General features: G+C 46.3%; 1 protein-coding gene across 1 annotated transcript in view; it reads left to right on the top strand.

Moving 5' to 3' along the window:
* The first annotated feature begins 17569 nt into the window (after positions 1–17569).
* LOC149344130 (neprilysin-2-like) overlaps positions 17570–24571 on the top strand; it is a 195513-nt gene continuing 188511 nt past the window's right edge. The window contains exons 1-3 of the mRNA XM_089547153.1: positions 17570–17747; positions 18431–18513; positions 19284–19551. Coding sequence (XP_089403279.1) covers positions 17570–17747; positions 18431–18513; positions 19284–19551 — 529 coding nt within the window. The remainder of the gene's footprint in view (positions 17748–18430; positions 18514–19283; positions 19552–24571) is intronic.

Below are 24571 nucleotides of genomic sequence, written 5' to 3'. Positions count from 1 at the left end.
TTCCCATAGATCCGTTCCTGTCCCATGTTTCCGATTCACAAGCTCTGCGCCAGAGAACACGCGCTCTAATCCTCCGTGTTGGCGCCCTCACACCGGTAGTCTTGCTCGGCAGGTAGAAACTGAACGTCAGATTCGGGCAGGGGTGCTTCCGACCCCATCCGTCCGTTATCAGTAGTGGGGATATGATCTGCCAACAACTGACAAATGACCTCAGTGTGGCACTACACCGGACATTTGTGATGCGCGGCACTTGATGTGGACGTGACCAGCAACAGCTCTTATTAGAAAACGGCTTCTCTTGGAGGCGGGCCGGCGGTGGAACCGTGAATGTGAATAAAAAGTACTGTGGACAATTACTTCACCGGCAACCTCTGGGACTACCTGCATGAAACTTGTCTTCACTCCTTCTTTTAACTTTCTGTCTCCTGCATCCCATTCCCCTTTGTTCAACTTACCGCTCATGGCACGCTTCTCTAATAAAAAAAAATATTCTCTTTAACATTGGACCAACACCGCTCCTGCTTCTCGAGGTGTGGATAAATTCGTTCCTGCCCAATTATATGCTAGACATTCTGGTTTGCTCCATTGGTAAAGCTACTACTACTGTGAGGCGGTGGTCCCGGAATTGAACCGCAGGGCAGGGTGCATTTGTCTTCAACTACAACGTCTCAGTGAAAGCTGTATAGCTTTCCTTTGCTGCAGTAGGGGTGCTTTTGGGTGGATGTGAATGAGTAATTATTTTTTTTTATTACAGATCTATCTCCAGATTGGAGGATTTCATTAAAGGGCAACTGCAGCTCTTTTTTGAAAATTTCGCGATGCTCCAGGATCAAAGATATTGCCGCCTTTTCTGCATTCGCAATGGTGTCCTCTACAAGAAAAACTCACGTAACGGTCACCGGACCTACCTCCTAGTCGTGCCATCAGACCTCCGCGACAACATCCTTTCAGCGTGTCATGATGAGCCCACCTCTGGCCACTTGGGATTTGGACGCACGCTCGCTCGAGTGCGCCAGGCCTATTATTTGCCTAAACTTGCAGCGACCATCCACCGCTACGTCAGAGGTTGCCGTGAGTGCCAGCGTCGTAAGTCGCCACCGCTAAAGCCTGCAGGTTTCACTCTAAGATCTGCTACTCCTGAAAAGAGCCCCGCTACTCCTGCAGGTCTCAATCTTCTCTCTCTACAAACGAGAAAGAGTGAAAGGTCCTGTTCACTCCTCTTGACAAAAAAGAGTAAAATGGCATTTCCACTCCTGCATACCCCAAGGAAGTTCAGTGCTTGTTTTACTCATCCGCCAAAGGAATTAACAAACAAATGATAACGTTCATGCGGCTCCACAGGCTGCACAATAGATATCATTTCTCATCGTAGCAAACAACTCGTATTATTTTCTTATGCCGCAAATAATAATCTACAGCGAGGACACGTTGTTCATTTTGCTAAGAGCGCTCGCCATGCATTCCTTCAAACTTGCGTTTAACTGTATTTTCGCGGAAGCACTTACTATATACGTATACGTGAACCACGTATACATACGCATACGTGAACTACGTGAACTAAGGGACTCGCTACTTCAAACGGGCATTGAATGCCCATTCACACTTGCAATTAGCAAAGGGCATGCGACCAGCAGTCGCTTGCGACCAGGCAGCAGCTCCACGACACCGTTCCTTACACCTACAAGGGTGACCTGCGGGTCGCCTGCTCGTTTGATTCTCACGTGAAATGAGAAGTCTCGGGAATGACGTCAGTCACGCGCTTTGGCCCAGGTTCCTGCGCCCTCGCGCTCGGTCCTTTAAAGTGGTCTGGTTCCTCGTTATTAGCAGTGTGCTGCTACAACCTGAGCGAAGAGGAGAATATCGTGGCGGTTTTGATGTGCGCCACGGCCATACAATCGTAAGGGCGCGCTAGCTTCTCGGGGCCGGCCTGCCAGCCTGGATGCCGGCTGCCGGCGTCAGAAAAATGCACTTGTATTGTTTGTTCACGACTAAAGCTCTGGGATAGAGTATCATTAGCCAATGTCGAGTTGTTGGTAGAAGCGATAACAGCCATACAAATTTCCTCCCATAGCCGCTTTGCTGCTGCTCGGGAGTTCGCCTGGCCTCTGCTATAGCTCCGCTCCTGAAGGGGTCGCGGAAAACGAGCATATATTTATTTCCCTATGACGCGGGATTCAGAGTAAAACGGTGCCGAGGGTAGCACCTAAATGCTGGCCAGTTTCGAAGCGCATTCAGCTACAGCATCTATGTGAAATCGGCTAGGTTTAGCGACGACAAGGGCAGCCAGCGAGCAGCGCACAGTTCGTCGCCCGGCGCGACCGCGGGCGGCGTCGTTGCCGAAAGTTTGGCTCGCTCAATGATTCGCTCCGTAGCTTGCGAATCGCGCACGCAAAGCTCGAAAATCGAGCAGCGACTGGCCTGCGATTGAGCGAGCCTTTATGTCCACGTTTGCAGCACAGGTGAAAAAATTTAGCACACATGTATGCATGGAATATCGGCTGCGGTGCGGCGATTCTTAAGCTCGTCCTCGACGCCATCATCACCGTTCGGGTGGACCCGAGCATATCTTTATTTCACTACGAGACATAGTTCACAATAAAACGTACTTACAATGAAAAGAGTAGCACCTCAGCGCTAGCCAGTTTCGAAGCGCTCTCAGCTCTGGCATCGAAATGAAACCTCCTAGGTTTAGCTACGAATACGGCAGCCAGGGAGCAGGCCGAAGCTCGTCGCCCGGCGCGCTCGCGAGCAGCGTCATTGCTGAAAGCTCGGCTCGCTCACAGATTGGCTCAGAAACTTGCGAATTGTACTCGCAAGGCTGGCAAATCGAGCAACTAGCGGCTGGCCTGCGACTGAGCGCACGTTCGCAGTACAGGTGAACAACAATTAGCGCTCGAATGCTTAGGATACCGGCTGCGTTGCGGCCACGTTAAGGCGATTCTTAAGCTCGTCCTCGACGCCATCGTCACCGTACGTGACACACAGGCTGAGAACTTGAATTCGGGTACGTGCTAAAGTAAGCTGCTCGTATTTCTCGGAACAATCAGAACTCGAAAAGACAGTTCCTTCTGTCGGCTTCCATGCATGTGGGCTCTTGCTAGTGAAAGTACACTCGAACAGGATACGGCGAGTGCGGGCCGCTGTTGCATATAAGGTAAAGTGTGAAGCAAGTATCGTCGTAGTTCCGTAACGCAGTTGATATCACAGTAATCCGCTTGTACGGGTCACATTTAAGCTCTGTTTCATGTAGATCTCCGTCGAGCATGCCAGTGTCGCGTAGAGTAATGCATCGCAGCTGCTCTTAGTCCTACCGCTCGCGTCGAACATATCCTTGATATGGACCAGTTTGCGATACGGTGCGTTTCTTTGCATTTTTTGTCGCATTTAAGGGATTTTCGCTGCCGTCAATCGAAATTGCATTCCGTCAACAGCGTCGTAGTAAGAAACTCTATGGCGCCGTCGTCTGCTAGGGCATCCGGGATGGGATCAAAGGATCGCAGCTTCTACAAACGACATGTCAGCAAAAGTATCTAAAATCGCTTTGGTATTCGCAATCAATAAAGAAATAAAATGAAAAATATAATTTGTTTTTGTTGCGAACACAATTCAAATATTAGTAATAAAAAAGCGCATTTCTAGGTTTTTTCAACGAAGCAAAACTCCAGCCGTCGTCAAGTTTTGGGTTATTTGGGTTTTCGTAGCATTGTTTGAGTGCTCCTGCGGTGGACGTGTATGAAGAACAGAACTGTGTTTTGGAAACCAACGACGAGAATTACGCCCTGTCAACACTGGTGATTTTGAACGGGTAAAGCCGTGAAGAAAGGTAGCGCTACGACTTCTTGTCATCTGGAGAGGCAACGTAGAAGAATGTGCTGTTTTGCTAAGCCTTGATGAGCCGTCTGAACGGTGAGTCCCGTGTACGTTTCTTTACTTCTGATCTCTATTCGCACGCGTTATTAGTATGCGCCTATATAGGGATGGCAGTGCAGGCAGTCTGCGTGCGGTTGCCTCAGCTATAATGCGTTAAGGCCGATTCACACGACGGTCCGTTCACCCGCGGCCCGCGCACTACGTATTCATGCGTCACCACATTGTGGTGACGCATGAATTTCTGTCCACATGCGGTGACGCATGTGGACAGAAATTAAGCTAGGGTGGCGTGGGGTATTTTCGCACAGGGTAACGTTATGCGGAGGGTTTGGCGTATTGAAACCGAGTCTTTCTGAGCTCTTATTAGACGTCCCAGCACCAGTAGTTGAGCACCAGTAGTTGAGCACCAGTAGTTGACAGTAGTTGAGGCTTTTCTTCCTTGTTGTCTAGTCAATGGTTTCCATCACATAAAATAGCCTTAATTCTAGCTATCCCGTGGCCGTCTAACAGAACGATGCAGATATACTGAAGTGATCAGTGTTGCATAAAAGTAGTGAGAACATTGCAAATGCAAGACAACTTCATTGGTTTGCAGTGCACTAACGTGGCAGTCATAGAGAATTACACATTACATTTGCAAATCTAGATTGTGCATAATAGTATGGACTGGCACGTAATGTGCGAAGTAATCACAGTTATCTCGTTCATGCCAAATGCTAGTGTCAAACATTGTCAGTATTGCATATTTATAAAGAGCAGACATGCTGCGCCTAACTTGTCGTTGGATAGATTTTATTACTATGAAAGCAAAAAGTTTACACATGGCTGTCGTGTTCTTGCGTGGGAAGTAGTATTACCTTAAATGAGTATAAACACCAAATTTTTGGTTATGTGTGTTCTTTGTAGCGACGTGCTGGGCATTCGTATACATAGAATTGTTGCATAGTATTCGTCTCCAATCGCTAAATAATTACAACCAGATTTCTTTTCTTCCATGTTTCAATAGCATAGCAATTGCTATGACATCAATGTTCAGTATAGGTTATAGAAGGCACAAAAAAGCTACGATATTGCTACTTCATCGTTTTAATTAGTTACAATGCTAAAGCCAGCCTGCCTTAAGAGTCGGAATCAGAATGAATGACGAAGCAGCAATTATATTGCAGTTTTCCTCATGCCTCCCCTGGCTTATACTGACCTTTGATGCCACTGCCATTGCTCAGTTTTTAAAAGTGAAGCAGGAGAGAGAAGATATTTAATTACAAATTTTTTAGCAGTCATAGGCAAATACTGTGTGGTTATCCGTGCATAGTAATGCCTTATGCATCATTAAAAACAAAAAAAATGTGCAACTGAAATTTGCTCTGCTGCTGACCCAAAAGACGTGGGTTCGATCCCGGCCGCGGCGGCTGGAATGTTTTTGGAGGAGAAATTCTAGAGGCCCGTGTACTGTGCGATGTCAGTGCACGTTAAAGAACCCCAGGTGGTCGAAATTTCCGGAGCCCTTCACTACGGCGTCTCTCATAGCCTGGGTCGCTTTGGGACGTTAAACCCCATAAACCAACCCAAACAAAAGTGAAATTTGTTGTCTGCCTCTTTGAGATGAAAAATTTTGAATTTTTCCTTCACTACTTTAGAGCATGAAATTCAGTTAATGGTATCTGAGAAACAGGAATTGCAACAGCCATTTCTCTTCAGCAAGAAAACTGTCATTGGTTTAAGTGTTTTTCCGATTCAAGGTTACCTTATATTTCAAACTGCACAATGTATTATGTGACAAGAAACTGTCAAGCACAATAGGTGTGGTTTTAGAAATGACTGGAAGTGATAAGGGAATACATTTACTTAGAGCAGGTAGTGACCGCTGATCCGGATCATGAAGGGTAGTCACTAGAGGAATATGAATGGGTTGGAGTGCATATGGCAGGTTCTCTCAGATCATGAATGGCAGTTTTTCAATACCCCTCAAGAGAAAAGTATACAACAGCTGTATCCTACCGGTATTCACCTATGGGGCAGAAACGTGGAGGCTAACGAAGAGGGTTCAGCTTAAGTTAAGGACAACGCAACGAGATATGAAAATAAAAATGATAGGCGTAACGTTAAGACATCGGAAGCGGGCGGAGTGGGTGAGGGAACAAACGCGGGTTGAAGACATCCTAGCCGAAATCAGGAGAAAAAAGGGTGCTTGGGTAGGGCATGTAAGACGAAGGCAAGATAATCGCTGGTCCTTAAGGGTAACGGAGTGGATTCCAAGAGAAGGCAAGCGTAGCAGGAAGCAGCAAAAAGTTCCATGGGCGGAGGTTTGCAGGAACACGGTGGACATAGCTGGCGAAGGACAGGGTTAATTGGAGAACATGGGAGAGGCCTTTGCCTTGCAGTGGGCGTAGTCAGGCTGATCATGATACTTGCAGAAGAGCTTGCTCATGTTAAAATTTTCATTTGGTAAATATGTGCTTGTTTTACATGCACACAGCTTTTGAAAGGACTAGCATAGTGATAATTGTATTGGGATTCATAAAATTGTAGCTCTGAATGAAGGTTTGCAATGAAAGGTGTCTGCACTTGGTCACAATATAGGTACACACTAGTGGCGACATGACACACATGATCAGTACATTCTAGTTGTATTCTTTCTTTTTTTCATGGGGTTATATGCAGAGGATAGTATGAAAAGGGCATTGGAATTGACTCTTACTTGCATTGTTTTCATTCATGTTTGCAGGCACCTGGAGACATGCACGCATAGCCAAAGCTCCTTCACTCAGCCGAGCAAGCTACGGCATCATCCACCATCTTAGTTTCTTTTGAGCGCTTACAGCTCACTGCGGTGGATTTGGTAGATGGGTTTACTTTGCTTTTGGCAGTGTTCTTGGCATTTAATGTCAAGTACACCCCAAAAACAAAGCGGGCTTGTCTGCTGCTTGAGACACTAATGGGGCTTGATCCTAGCGAGCGCCTCCCGAGCGTGTTTTGGGCAGCCACAGCAATCACAGCAATGACTTGAGAAATAAAAGTTATCAGTGTTGTACATTTGTGTCATTATTTCTTGAACCATTGTTATTCCCAACGCAGACAGAGCACCATACTAATGTGCAAACTGTAGTGTAGCCGTAAAGTAGTTGTACGAGCAAAAATTATTCTACTCAAAGATTATAATCCCTTTTGCTCATCACTCTTTTGTAGATGTAGCGCAGGTGGATCCTGCAAAACATATGACCAACTTGCTCTGAAGAATATGTGAAATAACAAAATTAGTAGGATACATTGAAAACACGTGAAACTCCTTTTGAAGGAGTAAAATAAGATCTGGGCTGATACTCCTTGAAGGAGTATAGTCACTCTAATAAACGGAGTCCTGGAACTCTACCTGAAAGAGTAGTAGGATGCTGTTTCAATGTGGTAGCTTTACTCCCTCGGAGGAGTGCCTGTACTCTATTGCAGGAGTAGTACAGTACTCCTTGAGTAGGTGTTGGATCACTCTTTGTCCAGAAGAAGTAATTTTATTTTGGAAAAAGGAGTGGAATATGGGACAAGCGAATACTCCTTCAAAGTGTGTTCTGGGCACTCCTCTGCACTCCTTTAGTTCTAAGAGTGTTGTTCCATCCAATTTAACCACCTCGCACACCTTTTGGCCAAGTCGGAATTGGTATTCTGGGCCCATTCCCTGTATCATCTCCTGGCAATAAGTGGATTATAGTTCCGACTGATTATTTGACGCGTTATGCGGAAACCAAGGCGGTGCCGCGCAGTACATCCTCTGTAATCGCCCATTTCTTCATACAGTACATAGATTACGACACGGCGCGCCATCCTCCGTAATCACCGATAGAGGCATTGCGCTTACAACGTAGCTTATGCACGAGGTGTCCCAGCTGAGTCACACGACGCACCGCAAGACTACTGCATACCACCCCCAGCCAAACGGTCTCACGGAGCGCCCCAACAAGACCTTAGCGGACATGCTCGCAATTTACGTCGACGTACAGCACAAGACCTGGGACGAGATCCTTCCATACGTGACGTTTGCCTATAACACGGCGATTCAGAAAACGACTCGCTTTACACCGTTTCGCAACGTCTACGGGCGTGACGTACAAACAATGCTCGACGCCATGCTTCCGTGCGCCCCTGACGACCAGGCGCTCACGTCAGACGCCGAGGAGTTTACTCGGCACGCAGAGGAAGCCCGGCAACTGGCCCGTATGCAAATCCGACGGCAGCAGTCCACGGATGCACAACACTACAACCAACGACATCGACACGTCGAGTACCACCCCAACGACAAAGTGTGGATATGGACCCCAGTACGTCGTCCAGGCCTGTCGGAGAAGCTCCTGAGCCGCTACTTTGGACCGCACACAGTGCTGCGCCGCATCACGGATGTGACGTATGAAGTCCTCCCCGATGGCACACTGCCGAGTTCGCGCCGTCGACCTCAGCCTGAGGTCGTGCACGTACTGCTCATGAAGCCTTACTTTACGCAGTAACTGGCGTCGCCTCTTCCACGTTTTCTTTTTATTTGTGCCTGCAGCCGTTGAGCGGCTCGTGACCGTTTGTTCGCTTGCTTACTTCCTCTCGTTCACTCATAGTGCGCCTACGTTTTTGCTTTCTTTCTTTTTTTTGGGGGGGGAGGGGGAATAATGCCGCCAGGTGTCCCCGGGCGGCGCCTAGAGGACGAAGATGTGAGGGACTCGAGTGCGCTCGCAGCTGGGACTCTGCTTCTCTGCTTCCGGCCTGTGCCTAGCCGTTTTGATTCCGGTTCTATCTGCGACAATATATAGGATATTTTGCACTATCATTTAAAATAATGAGGTAATTGACGATTGAATTTGTACGCTTCTCCACAATGCTCTGGAGGAGTACGGGGAAGTTCAGTGAGACGTCACGGATGGTATGATTTCAAATTACCGCTGCCGTGAGCCACAGCTTGCCTCGGTGGATGCGGCCATACAACGATCGGCAGGCTTTGCCTTCGATGGCGTTGGTTTTTTTTTTCTTCAGAGCAGCCGTTTATGGGTTCCAAATGTACAATACCTTGAATTATGTCATCATGCGCCCCCAACTTGACGTTGGGCGTTGGGGAAGCTTGCAGGCCGTCGCAATTTTGATCGGCGATTACGTCACTATTGTAAATGCTAGCCCAAAAGGACTTCGCATGATTTACCTGCATGTTTCACACATTCGACCCTTATAAGCTCATCGATTTTTAAAACATATGCAGCTGACATTTAATTATTGCATCAACACCGTTCCCGCTTGTAGAGAAGTTGTACAATTCGCTCTTTCGCTGCTGTATTCTCGCTGTCTTGGCTAACTCATTTGGTAGAAGTTTCTCTGAAAACTGTATAGCTTTCCACGGTTGCCTTATGGCTGTGCTTGGGCGAATGAAAATCAGAAATTACTTTATTGGAGATATACTTCATCGTGGGGCATTTCCATAAACATTGGGCTAATAATAGATTTTTGTTCCTTCAGTTTATTTCCGGTTTCTGCAGCAAGCTAGCGTAACGGTTCGTGCTATCTAAAACAACAAAGAAGCGATCACATCACTTTTTTCAGCCTCCATCTATTTTCGTATGTCTGCTTAAGACGTGGCCATGTTTGAAACCTAATCTAAAACAGCATAAGAAACCGATTCAATTAAAAATTATTTACAGGTGGGAAGGCAAATCCTACGCCCTAGAAAATGTTTAGTAATACCTAACTCTTTTTTTTTATTCGAGCTGTTTGCCATTAGGCGTGATGAAAAAGGGAAAGAAAGTTATAAAAAGGAGTGCAAACAAGCCTCGCTTAAAAAGCGGCAAAAGTTAGCGATAAAGCGATTATCTTGAGTCCACTTAGGATAGTCGTCTGCAACGTCCCATCGCAGGCCAACCTTTCGTAGGAAGCGTCGTCTCACGGAAGCTGTAGCCGGGCAAGTTCACAGCAAGTGTTTTTCGTCACACTGGTCGGGCGCAGCCCCTCAATGGGGACACTTGTCAGTCACTTCGTAACGTTTGTCAGGCAACCGATGACGCACAGAAGGAGTCAGAGCCGCTCCTGCCCGAATCCGGCGCACAGATACCTCCTCCTTCCGAGTGAGACTCCGGGGGAGAGGGTACGAACACGGAGGAATTAGAGCGCGTGTTCGCTGACGCAAAGCCTGTTTCTCGGAAACATGGGACAGGAACGGATCTGAGGGAAGAGGGGAAGGTGGCGGGATATCGGATGTTTCAAGGTGTGTCATTATATCCACATGAATATTATGCGGATCCTGGGCATACCCGCCAATCCAATGTATACGCACAGGACAGGGGTATTTTGTGCAAAGTTGGTGAATGGATCGTGTAACTTGGAATGTGCGCCGGACAGCCTTAAGCTGCTTAAGGGCGGCAAAGGAGTCGGTGTAAATGTGAACAATATCGAAAGTGGGTACGAGTGGAAGGGAAGCAATGGAAGCAAAGTTGGTGAATGGATCGTGTAACTTGGAATGTGCGCCGGACAGCCTTAAGCTGCTTAAGGGCGGCAAAGGAGTCGGTGTAAATGTGAACAATATCGAAAGTGGGTACGAGTGGAAGGGAAGCAATGGCATTGTGTCTCGCCTGAAGCTCCAAGGCAAGGGGGGAGCAAGTATCCGCGCTATATGTAGCGCGGGAGTTAAGATGAGGATGGGAGGGACTGTAAACTGCAGTAACTCCCTGCAGTGCTGTGTGTGATGCATCGGTGTATATTATGCACCCTGAAGGAAGATGGGCGGCTGATATCGGCGTCGAAGAAGAGGGGCGATTGTCTGTGAGTTGACAGTATGACCATAGAGGAAGAGTCTGTAAACGATGAAGCTGAAGTGACATCTTGCGTGCTCTGTTTGCCTCACGCTGGTCGATAATTTCACTCAATGTATTAAGTTGAGCGTACTCTTGCAGAATGGGTATGGGTGTGAGACGAGGAAGATAAGTTATGGCGCGCATAGCCTCCCGATTGATTGATTCAAGGGAGTCCCACTGTCGGCGGGTGAGGCGATGAAATTGCGCCTGGTACACTATCCGCGGCTGAAGGATGGAGCGCACGAGCTGACGGGCAGTATCAAAACGCGCTCCGCCAGAGCGCATAGATATGCGTCGAATCAGACCGAGAGTAGCGTGAGCCGATTTACGGGTCGCGTTTAGCCATGGAGTCCCCGCGTATCATTTTTTATCTGTAACCCTTTAGGGCACGCATTGAAACACTATATAGTTCTCGCGAACTGGAGAACGAAGCTTCGTCTTTTATGCGACAGGCTGAGTAAACTTCTGCTTGCGTTGACCAGCTGGTTCCGCGTCCATATTCAAAGCATTTCCGGCACAAAATTGCACTAGCTGATGTGGAGGCGTAGCTTAAAGAGTCATATTTACTTGCAATTTGGGTGTATTTATATTGATAGTCAACGGAATTATGCATGAAGGTGAGGTATAGCACATTGAAGGCGGACATGTCTGTAGAGTTAAGTAAAAAAAATTCCGGGCCTCCTCCCGGTACGAACGCCACGAACGGCGAACAAAGATGTTCATAAGAAAACAGCAGCGTGGGCAGTATCGAAGGCACATAAATCTTCGATACTGTCTTTAGATGCATTTTTTGCATCAGTATTATGTATCGCTTGTAGAAATGAAAGTATCGGAGTATAGGTGTCAAAATATATATTTAGTGTAGGATTTATCTTCAAGAATCTCGTCTCTCAAAAAACGATGTGCGCCGCAGATTTTGATGGTGCTGGAAGTCAAACTGTGGTCAGTAAAGAACAAAAAAATTAAGTCAGACCTAGGGCCGGGGGCGCTCGCTCAGATGGTAGCGCACTGAAAACAGGGAAGAAAGAGACGACGTTAATGTCGTTGCCAGTCGTATTTCTTCTCACGTTCGTTGTTTGGCAGACAGAAGACATACAAGTTACGCTTGTGCGCACTCGCTGACAGAAAGGACAAGGAGCCAGGTTTGCTGTTGTTGGTTTATGGGGTTTCACGTCCCAAAGCGACTCAGGCTATGAGAGACGCCGTAGTTAAGGGCTCCGGAAATTTCGACCACCAGGGGTTCATTAACGTGCACTGACATCGCACAGTACACGGGCCTCTGGAATTTCTCCTCCAAAGAAATTCCACCGCCGCGGCCGGGATCGAACCCGCGTCTTTTGGGTCAGCAGCCGAGCACCATAACAACTGAGCCACCGCGGCGGCGGTTTGCTGCTGTGGCAGAAACAACACCCTCTCACAGCTATGTCAAGTTGCGGTGGTTTCCAACAGAAACGGGCGACTTTCGCCTTCATGCTCAGGAGCTTACAGAAGATATGTTGTTTACTTTGTCACGCTCTCTTCTATACGCGCATGAATGGGGTTATCACCGTTGTTAGCGCCAAATGCACTCGCTAACGCATTTCTTTCATATGGAGGAGCAGCGCTACAACAAGCATTTCGTCTCAAGATGCGCTAGTGAAACCTCAGTTTCTTAACTATTCCTTGAGGATCCTCGAGTAGGGGCAGCTATGCTCGACTCTTATTCGTTATTAAAAATTCGGGGGACATTTAAGCTGTGCCTTAAGGGTGTGACGTGACAGCGTCAATGAGCTCCTTTAGCGGCATGCGTTCTCTTTGCATATAACTTCGCAGATTTGGACATCGTTCTTTGTTTTATTGCATTTGTTTTTTTTTTCATTTTGTTCTTTTTAAATTTCTAATTTTATTTCTCAAAAGTCCTTTCTTTAAAAAAGTGGAATGAACGTTTAAAAATCCATGACGTGATGAAGTACTGAGACTGCGATGATGACATTTTGTCATTGTTTCGAAATCTAACAGCACTGAAAAGTTTGGTATCGTGACTGTGAAGTAAGAGTGATGCAGTTTTTAAAGTAACCACGTGACTTGCATTGCGCTGTGTTCCCACGCCTTTCGATGCAATAACGAAAAAAAAGTTCATTGGTCGAGGGTTAGCGCGCCCAGCTCACGATTCAAGTGCCACCGGTTCGAGTTCCAGCTTGACCATTTTTATTTTCAGCGCAGTCGCTTTTCTTTTCTCAGAGGCACTACGCAATGGTGATGGAGTGACGTCACAGCAGGTTAAACCAATGAGAAATTTTCTAGTGACGTCACAGTTGCACTACTGTGCGATCGTTGTGGGCCGTTTTAATTACACACACGAGGTCATGTGGCTGCGACGCCGATGCCCTCCCGACCAATCCCGAATCTTTTGACACGCCAGCGCCAACTACGGTGGTTTTTCACTGTCGGGTTAAACGCTACCTTCATAAGACAAAACACGACAACATGCTCGTGTGCTCCGTATGCAGATGCCTTTTAGAGCGCAGTTCTTAGGCTCCCGTTCCTGCGTTTCGCGTCGTATTCGCCGGCGTTGTCGCCGTAACTGGTTTCCCAAGAAGCGGACGAAACGCCACCTGACATGTGGCTAGTGGAGACACCGGAAAATTTTAGAGCACCGCATTCCTTTACCCGCGCCGCCGGGCTAGGCCACAGTTGTTCAATGCTGTGAAGGGAAGTTTATTTGTACCTTGGAGCATACAAGGGACAGCCGTCCCTGTACGAAACAGAAAAACACATTACGGCGGCAACACTTAGTATGGCAGGAGCCGCATATCACACGGCCCCTCATTGCGTCGATGAAGCGGGTGCTCCACCGTCGCAGGAACTCTTCTAGAACAGCGAGCACAAAGATTTGCCGGTAATTTCATGAAGCGGCGGCCTTCTAAGGCCTCTGGGCTCTCTCCTAGGGACTGCATACAAGCGCATGTTGCTCCTTAGAGAAGTTACAAATATAATGGCTTCGAATTTTTTCGGAGTCTGCCTTCACGGTATCACTAAGCTATATGTGCCATCTACGCAGAAGATTATTTTGTAATTTATAATTCTTACCTTACGAATGAAGATACACAAGGTGCCACAGACGTGACTGTCGTGCAGAGAGAGCCGGGCAGCAGCCGCAATATACTTTCCAGATCCATTGGCGGTCATCAGCTGTGTTGGCTCAGTGGTTAGCTCGCTCGGCCACTGAACCGGAGGTCCTGGTTTGAACCCGGCCGTGGTGGTCACGTTTCGATGGAGGTGGAATGCAAAAGGCACCGTTTTGTTGTGCGATGTCATTGCTCGTCGAAGATTCCGAGGTGGTCGAAATTATTTCGAAGCCCTCCACTACAGCCCTTCTTCCTTTTTTTTATTCCCACCGCCTTTCATCCCGCCATCCACTGGCGGGGAGAGGCGCTTTGCGGTACTGTCAAAATTTTTCCAGTGACTCTAGTGGCTAGCAGCGTAACACGCCACCTTTCAGTGTTGCCAGGTGCCGTGTGAACAGCTGCGCTCAAATTTCGCATTACCTACTATCGAAAATGTATGTGATTTCTTATTTCCAAAGCAATACTACGCTCATGAACGGCCTTTCGCGTAGCGGCGGCCGGTAGCCACGCGTGATCTGTAGATGCGGCGCCCTGCGTTCCTTCTTTCGACGCGGTGCGCCGCGTTCCTTCCGTTAGAGGCGCTGCGCTCGCTTTCGCAACCTATCAGGCTTAACCAAAGCTAAGCACTTGCCAATTTTTATTGCGAAAGCAATCCTACTCCCAAGAACGGCTTTCACACAGCGGCGGCTACTTGGCACATTTGACCTTTAGAAAGACCCATGATGTCATACCATTCCTAGTGACGTCACAGCGTGACTTCATACCAGGAGAGAGAGACGAGCTACCAACTCGGCTCGTCGGGTAACGGCGGCCGCTTGGCGCCGCGCGCCGCGCTCCTCCAGCTAGAGGCGTTAGTGACGTTATAGCGTGACGTCATACCAGGAGCGAGATACAGGCTACCAACTTGGCTCGTCGGATAACGGCGGCCGCTTGGCACGGCGCGCTGCGCTCCTCACGCTAGAGGCGCTAGTGACGTTATGGCGTGACGTCATACCAGGAGCGAGAGACGGGCTACCAACTCGGCTAATCGGGTAACGGCGGCCGCTTGGCACGGCGTGCCGCACTCTTCCCACTAGAGGCGCTGCATATGCAGTATGAAACACCCGGTTTCGCAACCTACCAAACTTAAGCAAAGCTAAGCCCCCGCCATTTTTTTTATTTGCCTCAGTTAAAGGACGGCCACATCGCGAGGCTCTTTCGGGCCGGCTGTTAAGGAGATTCTGTCACTTATTACGTTAAGCAAAAAAAAAAAGATCTGAACAATAGGGATAGGAAAGGTATATACTTTTGCCAAATAAAAACTTTTGGCCCTTTTTTTCTTGTTCTCTTAAGGCCTCTAACGAAGGACGTTCAACTTCAAGCATCTGCTTAACATAGTGCTAGGGAAATAATTGTTCGGCATTCTCAAGTGGATGGGGCTTGCACCTTATTGCACAGGGCAGATGCACAGGCAACCGGGAATACCTTAGTAAAAAATGAAGAGCATTAGAAATCATTTCAAGTATATTGGTATGTAGCCAAGCGCTCAGTGTCCGCTTCGCATGAGGAATATTAGTTCTCAAAATATATTTTTCTTGGTTGATTATGTAAGCGGTATTTTGAACATTAGCATGGCTTAATTCCAATGCTAATGTTTTCATGAAACGAGCTACGCCGACAGCTGAGCTCAATGGAATTTGAGAAGTCCGTGCCGCCGGATCCGCTTAAACCTTTTCAAATACAATGCGCCATGTCAAATACACTTAAAGTCGAGGAGAAATATCTTAACGTAGCAAATCATTAAACCAGCTTTATTAATATTGGCAATTTCAGTGGTGTACCGAACCGTCGACGATACAGTATGGAGTATCTTTACCGGAAATCAATTTTGGTTCGCTGTCATGGATTGGTAACGAGGATACTTTGTTCAAGTATCGTGCCCGGCACTGGAGAACAGGTCGCTTCCTGATTGACGCTGAACATCACCGACAGGCACCACCTTCGGTACTGCAGGCTGCGCTAACCAATGGGTAGGAAGGAAAGGAAATATTACTGACTAGCTTCTTTACAGAAATATATCTGCCCAGACAGGTGTTTAAAAGTGTACGCAGTTCACAAGATCGCGCATCCAATTAAGACTAGGCATTTAGTAAAACCATTATAGTCTCACAAGAATGTCTGTATTGCTGACAGCCTGAAATGAATATAATGCAGCGCTTAAAAACAGGTTCTCCATCATTATGCTTCTTTATCGTCCGTGTATTGGTTTCGCATAGGTCCATGTACGCTAGTACATGTACGCAGGAAAAAGGCCACCGTATAGTGTTCCAGTGAATCCCTGGCCATTGCGGACTTGATGGAAAGGAGACCGCTGACGCTAAAGCAAGGGGCGCCTTCAGCAGTGGTCTGAGCACAGCTGCGTTGTTCTGTAGACCGGACACCACTCTTCTCCTTTTGGGATCTATGAAGAGTGCGATGGCTATATACTGGCTTCCGCCAGACACTCGACACATACGCCTTACACGGCTGGATCCGGCGAGTACCTTTTCTGTTCCTCGCAGAATACCACGCCCTATTGCATGCCTTATACATAGGTTGTGTTTTGAACGCCGCCTTCACGCGCAAGTACTTGCATTTAATTGTACAAGCGGACTTCCCGGACTGTTCCACATGTGGCGTGCTAGGGACTGTAGAGCGTGTTTTAGTGGCCTGCCCAGCATATGCACGAGAAAGACTCATGCTACCATCTATTTTGCAGTCATCTATCACCGGGCCCCTCTCGGAGGACTTGATCCTCGGCGCTTGGCCAGATAGTTCGAAGACTCTACAGGCAACCTGAGCGCTCTCACGGTTTTTAAGCGATACGGTCCTTGTTTCGCGTTTGTAATGTTAGCAAGTGTGCCTTGTCTTTTTTCATCTGCCTCCTCTCATCATGATCATTCCACATCGTGACCCTCCTTTTTCTCCTCTTCCCGTTCGCCAGTGCAGAGTAGGAGGCCAGATATTCATTTTTCAGGCCAACCTCCCTGACTTTCCTGTCAATAAACCCTATCTCTCCCTCTCTTGACAGCTGCCTTCAGGTTTGCATGGTTCCGCTCTGTATGGGTCAGTCGTGATTCTGGTGGTTCCTTATCGCATATAATCTGAGGTCACTGCTCCTAAGGCTGAAACATAACCTACTTTTATCTGCTTGTTTACATAGGTGAACATTCTGTTGTAACACCATTTGTTGCTTTTTGTGCAGCTGTTCCCAACACCGTTATGTCCGTACCTAAGCATGCCAGCAAAGGCGAAAACCGATTCTTTATGTAAAGACTTCTGCACAGCGTACACATACCCAACAAAAACTGCATTGTGGACACGCAAAGCCATTTGTTTTCGTAAGAGAAAAATTATTTCCACTAAAATATAAGAGAAAAACTATTTCCACCAAAATAACACGCACGCTGTTTTCTTTGTGTTTACGTTATGAGGCATTGAATGAAATAATTCTCTCATACGATGTATTTTATGATCGGTTCCGATAATTCATTTCACCATAAAGTAAGTTTTGCAGGCGGAACTTTGTCGTTGCCTTCTTCGAGCGCTATTACTCTGACCGCTATTTGCGCGCGACAGATGCGCGGCATTGGAGAAAAAAGAGGACTGCCGCCGGGTCGCGGGTCTTGTTTCCAGCGAAATTGCTCCCTCCTGAACCTCCTTTTTGCAGCCTTGCTTTTGCCGACAGCCTTCATGTACTGGTGCTCCTTCATGTCGGTCTAAAAGCTAGCTGCAAAAAGAGGGTCCAGGAGAGCCCTCCCTTCTAAGATGTGGAAGACCCAAGGAAGCGAAGACAGCCCTGCAGGAAAAGGAATCTTGGCGACGCTACTCTTGTGCCAAGTCTTCAGGCCGTGCCTACGCAGGGGATTCATCTTGGTGCTGCTCAGCGCGGCAGGCCTCTTTGTAAGCGTCTCCTACAGCAAAGGACTGGTGGCATGGTCTTCGAGTAAGCTTCGCCTGTTTTTCTCTTTTCTATGGACATAGAGATTAACTGCACCGCGCACAGTTTGTCTCAGCATACCGTGTAACGGCTGTTTATCAGAGCCAAATGATATTGCGCAATTCTTCCACCCATAACTGAAACACCCTGGAGAAAGTGTGTTCATACATATCTCAACCGACTTATGTGGGTGCATGGTCATGTTTCGGCCGCACACTAAATGCGCATTGCCATTCCATCCGGGTGCACACATTTCCAGGTATAGCATTCATGGTGCTGGCTGTGTGATTTATAGACAGCGGTTGCGTGACATCGGTGCCGCTACCGCACAGTGACCATTTTCGCTCAACCATGCGTAAGAAAACGCAGTTAAGGTATCAGTGTCAAACCTGCCATCGAAATTCACTAGTAACATGCAAGAAAGCAAATATAGGCGAATCTCCAACGTGCAGCCCTAATTTTTTTTTACTGAAACGAAGCGTCGCTTCTCACCAGAGTCCATAACCTTACACACACAAAAAATAAAAACAACCACACAAACAGGACATGCTTCTTGTGCAAAGCGACTCAGATTGAACTCAAAGGCATAAATGTTGTGACAGATGGTTTTGTGCAAGTTTGTAGATATCATTGTTGTTTTTCATGTCAAGATACCTACAAGCTGGTTAAAAATTTAATTTTTCTCCTAGTTTTTGTTGCTGACCCCATGGTTCCGAAGGTGTTTGCGGCAGACGAAAGCTTGAGGCTGGGACGTGAAAGCAACCCGTCTAAGGTAATCATGGCTGTTCTTGTAAAACACTTTTTTTTAAGCCAGTGACTTCACTGCACTAGCAAGTACTGCTTCAGAATAAAAAGGGCTAAATATATCCAGTATATGGTGTAAATTCAAAATTTAGGTACGTCAGCTGCGCACATCAAGTAAAGTCCATATTCAATGAGCGGAAGCCATAGCAAACAACTTAGCAGTGAACTAAAGCTAGCAGTACGCGGTAATTACGGGCATTGTGATGACTGATACAGTGGTCACAGACGTGCTAGATAATCTCTACCGCAATCGTGCGCTGCCTGCTGGGCACGTTTTGTGTGAGTAGAGATGTAATCGATCTCTCTTTTGATATATCTCTTTCCTATGTACCTCTATGATTCTAAATAGAAAGACCATGATATCATTCGATTTTCCTGTAGAACTGGGCAACGACCTATCGAGGTCTTTCATAGGACAATTCATCAACTTTTGCATGTACGCAACTTGTGAAGTAATACAGGCAATAGCCTTTTATTAACTACCAGCGCATTACATCAGAACGAACACCAATGCTAACTAATGGCTTCTGCGCAGCACCAAATAGCCTTGGAATAGCCGAAGAGCACACGTGTTTAATAGTTGAGTCCCCATTTGGACTCGCTGTTATTATTATTTGTATTCGCATACCTTGGATAATGAAGGTATATTTCTGAGAATAATCCCGTTAAAGCATGACATCGCGCCCAAGGCGCCTTCCATTGCTGCCATTTTATTTATTTCCATCTACAAAAATACAGATCCTCCACGGTGACTCCAGCCATAACCAAGACTCAAAAGTTGACCGCCAGAGACATAATGGCTCCCTGCACAACTTGGAGAATTCCAGTCAGGGTACAAGTTCTGTTCCCATCCTCAGCCACACCGTGAGCCGGATAAATGAGACCAGTACCAAACAGCATGCTGTCCCCGGCCAGATTCTGCATAAATTTGACCGCATCGACGAAGTGGTTCCCGTAACAGAAGTCCCAACGTCTGAAGTCCAAGAAGTCCTTCCAGCGGGCAATGGTAAGTCCTTTAAAAGCAGCCTCGTAACTGCAGAACAGGTGCTTATGTCAAGCTATTGAAGAGGCGGGTGAGGGTTTAATAGAAGAGGCAAAAAGTTCTAAAACACACAGAGGGGGTTCTTTGCTTTAAAACTGCGTCTAAAGGGGAGCTTGAAACGCTCGCTCCGAAACGTAACAATCTACTTAAGAGATGCAAATGTTAGAGAGTTTTAGTATAGCGTTAGCGTGATAGCGGACATAAGGGAAATTACGTTAGCGTGCCGCAAGCAACTTATCCCCACAAACAGTTTTAGTATAGCGTTCCGAAAACGTTAAACGCCACCTGCTTGACATGGATGCGAACGGTCCTTCTAAAATGGTCGACACTGCCGCTACCTTGCCAAAATATAATATTTCCGAGTTCTTTAAACGATTTATTACTGTAGTGCTTATTTTCGTCCGTAAAATGACCCCGAAATTTAAATAAAATGAAAAAACAAACGTAAAGCAGTGGCGCCATCTAGTCAAGGCAATGTTAACTACAAGCCGTTCGAGCAAGAATATTTGCCATCACGTGACGTGTAATGTCAAAAAAACTATTTGAAATTTAATATAAACTCGCTTTACATCATTTAAGTTCATAAAACACTGCAAAAAAGTTCCATATCTATTTTTGTTTCGTTCAACCGTTTGGGCTAGGTTTCGGCTGCCTTTCGGGCAGTTGCAGACGGTAGCAGTGCAGCTGGAGGTCCCATTAGGCTTGCGCGCTCCAGAATCGAGAGCGTAGCTCAAAAACTGGACTAAATGGCAGCTTATACTTTATCGTCGAAGCAAGGTAAGTCATAGCGAAAAGCAACTACACCAGTAGTTGCCGGTAAACGTGTCGACCGGAATCGCAAGGACTGCTGAATCGGCTGAAGCGGTCGGCTCTCGCTTGGGAGGACGCCGCCATGTTTTCCCGCTAAACACGCAAAAGCCACACCGCTAACTTCTGAAAATTGCGTGTGTCCGCTAACGCTATTTTGCCGTTAGCGTTCTGCGCATGCGCACTCTGGACCCGCTATTCCGCTATGCACGCAATTACGCAAAGCCCGCAATACTAAAACTCTCTGTTATCCCGATCGACAACAATTCCTGGCTCAGATTTGGTTTCCAGTCTTGTGTAAAGCATACCTGGAGAAGAAAAGGTGCAACACAGCCGTTCTGGCTTTTGTTCACGTTAAAATGGGATGTCCGACTGTGCGAAGTGAAGTGATCGTGATCATTAAACTGAAGCGTAGGTAGCCAAGGAAGAGAGAGAGTTGTGGAAACATGAGCGCTTCTCAAAATTACTGTTTTACTTCGAAGCCCATTCTAGAGGCCCGTGTACTGTGCGATGTCAGTGCACGTTCAAGAACCCCAGGTGGTCGAAATTTCCGGAGCCCTCCACTACGGCGTCTCTCATAGCCTTAGTCGCTTTGGGACGTTAAACACCATAATCCAAACCAAACCGAAAGCCATAAATATCTAGCATGAGAGAGCAATATAAACCAGATTGCAGCAGACCATGCGTAGCAACATTCTTCATTCCTGTTTTGTGTTAGCGCTGCTAATACATATGGTGTTATTCAAGTAGAGGAGAGCTCCGGTGTCTTTACCGTTAGCGTGCAACGCACAACACAGGCGTTTTTGTGTTCATTTCATTCATTTCATTTATTGATACTGTCAGCCTTTCTCAGGCTATTACAGGAGTGGAAAACCTAATAAATTCACATTCAAAACAAGGTACATTTCACAACTGCGATATCGACACAAAAACAAAGGAAAAATCAAACAGTAGACAAGAATAACGTATGCAAGTGCTGAGGCAAAACTATTACATTGTTGTACTACGGTCCAGGTAAGATTTTAGGCATTCTAGAAAGGCGTCGAGGGAGTTAATATTTACAATGGACTCTGGCAGCATGTTCCATTCTTTAATAACACGAGGAAAAAAACTGTACTTAAAACAATCGTTATAAGAACGCGGCACAGGAATATACATGGAATGGCGATGTCTTGATGTTTCATTAGGGTGTATTGTAAAATATGGTGATGTGTTGATATTCAAGTGGCCATGGATTAAAAGGTAAAGAAATTTCAGCCTATCTACCTTAGTGCGGTATTCTAAACTTTTAAGGTTTGCTAATTTACATAATTCGGTCGGTGAATCAGTTCGGCGATAATTATTGAAAATAAAACGGGAAGCAAGTTTCTGAACTTTCTCAATTTTTAATTTGTTAGACGCAGTGTAAGGATCCCAAACAATTTTACCATATTCAATTACAGGCTTTACAAGGGTGTTATAAGTGAGTGTTTTTACATCGGGAGCTGCGTTACGGATTTTGCGTCTTAGTGCCCAAATTGTTTTGCGTGCCTTAGAGCATATATTATTTATGTGAGTATTCCAGTAAAGGTCAGAAGTGAAGGTTAAGCCGAGATACTTATGCTGATGTACTCTATTAACTGGTTTACCTGCAATGGAGTAAGGGTATATCATTATATTTTTCTTTCTAGTAACAGACATAATTACGGATTTGTCAGAGTTAAGCACCATCTGCCGCTTAGCGCACCAATGTTCTATTGCATGGAGATTAGCGTTTAGCTGCCATTAGCGTTTAGCTAACGGCGTTTAGCGTTTAGCGTTTAGCTGCCATTAGCTGATTAGCGTTTAGCTGCCTAGGAGATTAGTGTTTAGCTGCCATACAAACACTGTCTCCTTGAACGGGATCATGCCCGCGATCTTGTGGTCAGCCAGTAGCCGGACGCCAGAGCCACTGAACCGTCGAGAATTCTACATATAGCGCGCAGTCGGAAAACTGCTAATAAGGCACAGCCATGTATTTTTACAGATATTTCACTTAACACAAGGACTGTAAGAATACTATCGTGTTAGTGAGGTTACAACTGTCTGACCGATATAATACACTTCTACCTTTTTTCATATCTACAACGAACAGCCCCTAACAACAACTTTAGATGGGCCTGTATAGACAGAAAGACAGAAGATACTTCAGCAAAAAAAAAAAAAAAACATTTATACGCTCAAAAAGGCAAAAGGTCTAACAGGTATCGTCATCAACGGCAGACTCGACAAACAAACAGTTTCTTTGGAGCGGATCACAGAAGCTAGACTGAACTGCCATTGACTTTGAAACGGTAATCACTACGCTCTTTTGAGTCTCGAGGTGAACTCTCAACCGAAGGAGGAGAAGCTTTTTTAAAGAAACTTATTTAGCAAGAAATTTCCCTTCTGCTGCCATACTAACAAACCGGTACAGAGTTTGAGAGGACATAGTAGTAGCGCTAAAAAAACACGGACGAGGGTAGACGAAGACAGCACAGGCGCTAGTGTGTTGTCTTCGTCTGCCCTCGTCCGTGTTTTTTTAGCGCTACTACGATGTCCTCTTAATCCAAACACCAACTAGCCCAGCTTTCTGCCTTAACTGTACGTAGTCACAATCCATTTGTACGCTGAACGACAATTACATGGAGGTTTCCTAGGGGTCCGTTTAAAAATGATGGCAGCCCATGGTAGATGTAGAGTGGTGGCGTTGCTTGCATAGAACACATATTTTCAAAACATGACAGCTTATTGTACGGAGCCAGCGCTCTTTTTTTAAGTTTGCGGACATCTTAATAACGGCGTCACAATCAAAAAGACAACATGACATGACATAATTACCGCTTTATTTTAGGCACGAAAAAATAAATTCTCGAATGCCTCGAGGTTCCGTGCGACACACGAGACAAAGACGAAGAAAGAAGACACGATGAGAGCCGATTGCCGACCCTAATTTTAGTTCTCCGCGCTCTTCGTTACTTCGTTCGACTATGCCTCGTGGGCCGCGCGGAAGTTCAAGAAATTAATGGGCCAACAGGCGGAACTATTTGTTTTCATGCCCGAGAGGTACAGTTCCAGATATTTACAGCTCCTTGTTTGAGAGCCGCTCTTGAGCACCCGAGTTTGCGGGAAAGGATTGTGACAGAATTACGCCCATCGAGGCCAGCTCGCATAAAAAAAATAGTGTCACAAATGTCATAATTTACTAGTTCACAACTACAACGCAAACGACTCGAAATAGTGGCACAACAAGAGGTATCAGAACTCACCCACGAGGCAAGTTTAAGCTTTTAATGAGCGGAGAGCGAGCTAGTTGCCCGCTGTGCACAAATGGCATAACGGTGCTGTAAATAGCGCTGCACTTTAATAGTGAAATTAGGGGTACACATTTTCGTCAATACAACGAAAAGCTACGCAGACCAAATGAAAAGTAATCAAGTGCTCACACAAAGGGAAAGCGCGTGAAGGCACGGGAGAAGGGAAAAATACGAATAAGGAGCTTGCAGTTAGAGGAAATGTTCTAGCTAAGCATTTACTCCAGGACATTACCCACGATTATTTCAATCAAACAACTGGCCTCATTAAAGACTGCTCTCTGCCTAACACACAAATAGAAATAGCATGTGGGCATGCTTTTGAAAGGGCAATGCGCAAATAACATGAAATGTGACATACAGCATCTCTCACCCCCCATCTATGATAATAAAACAGCAATATCACGACATCTTAACATTTGCAAATGTCAATGCGGATAAACCCCTCTTCAGTTGCAGTTTTTAGCACTCAGAGACACGTAAGAGGCGCAAGCGTTCCAGGCAGCATCCACTTCGTATCTGCTAGAGATCGAACTAGATTTCTCTGTTATGAAAGGAGTGCCCAACATCTTGAGGGATATGAAGCACCTGTATACTTTAAATCACTGCCACGTGCATGCTGACCACAGCGCTTCACCACGAACGGAAATAATTCATGTGCAATATTTCATTCAGTAAAGCGAACACAAACCAGAATCATTCGGCTTCACTCCAGCTGCCAGAAAATAAACAAAATTCACTATAGCACATGCGCTTTCGTAGTAACTACCAAACGATCATCTGAAAATAAAATCTGACACCTCCCTCACAGACGTTACAGAGCACCTTTCTGACTGGTATACACAATCAATGGCAACGACATAACC

This window comes from Amblyomma mixtum, chromosome 5 (assembly GCF_055824585.1).
Source record: "Amblyomma mixtum isolate Tamu chromosome 5, ASM5582458v1, whole genome shotgun sequence".
In the NCBI taxonomy this organism is placed as follows: Eukaryota; Metazoa; Arthropoda; class Arachnida; order Ixodida; family Ixodidae; genus Amblyomma; species Amblyomma mixtum.
The sequence above is the reverse complement of the archived record's forward strand: the minus strand, read 5'-3'. Positions and strand labels throughout refer to the sequence as shown.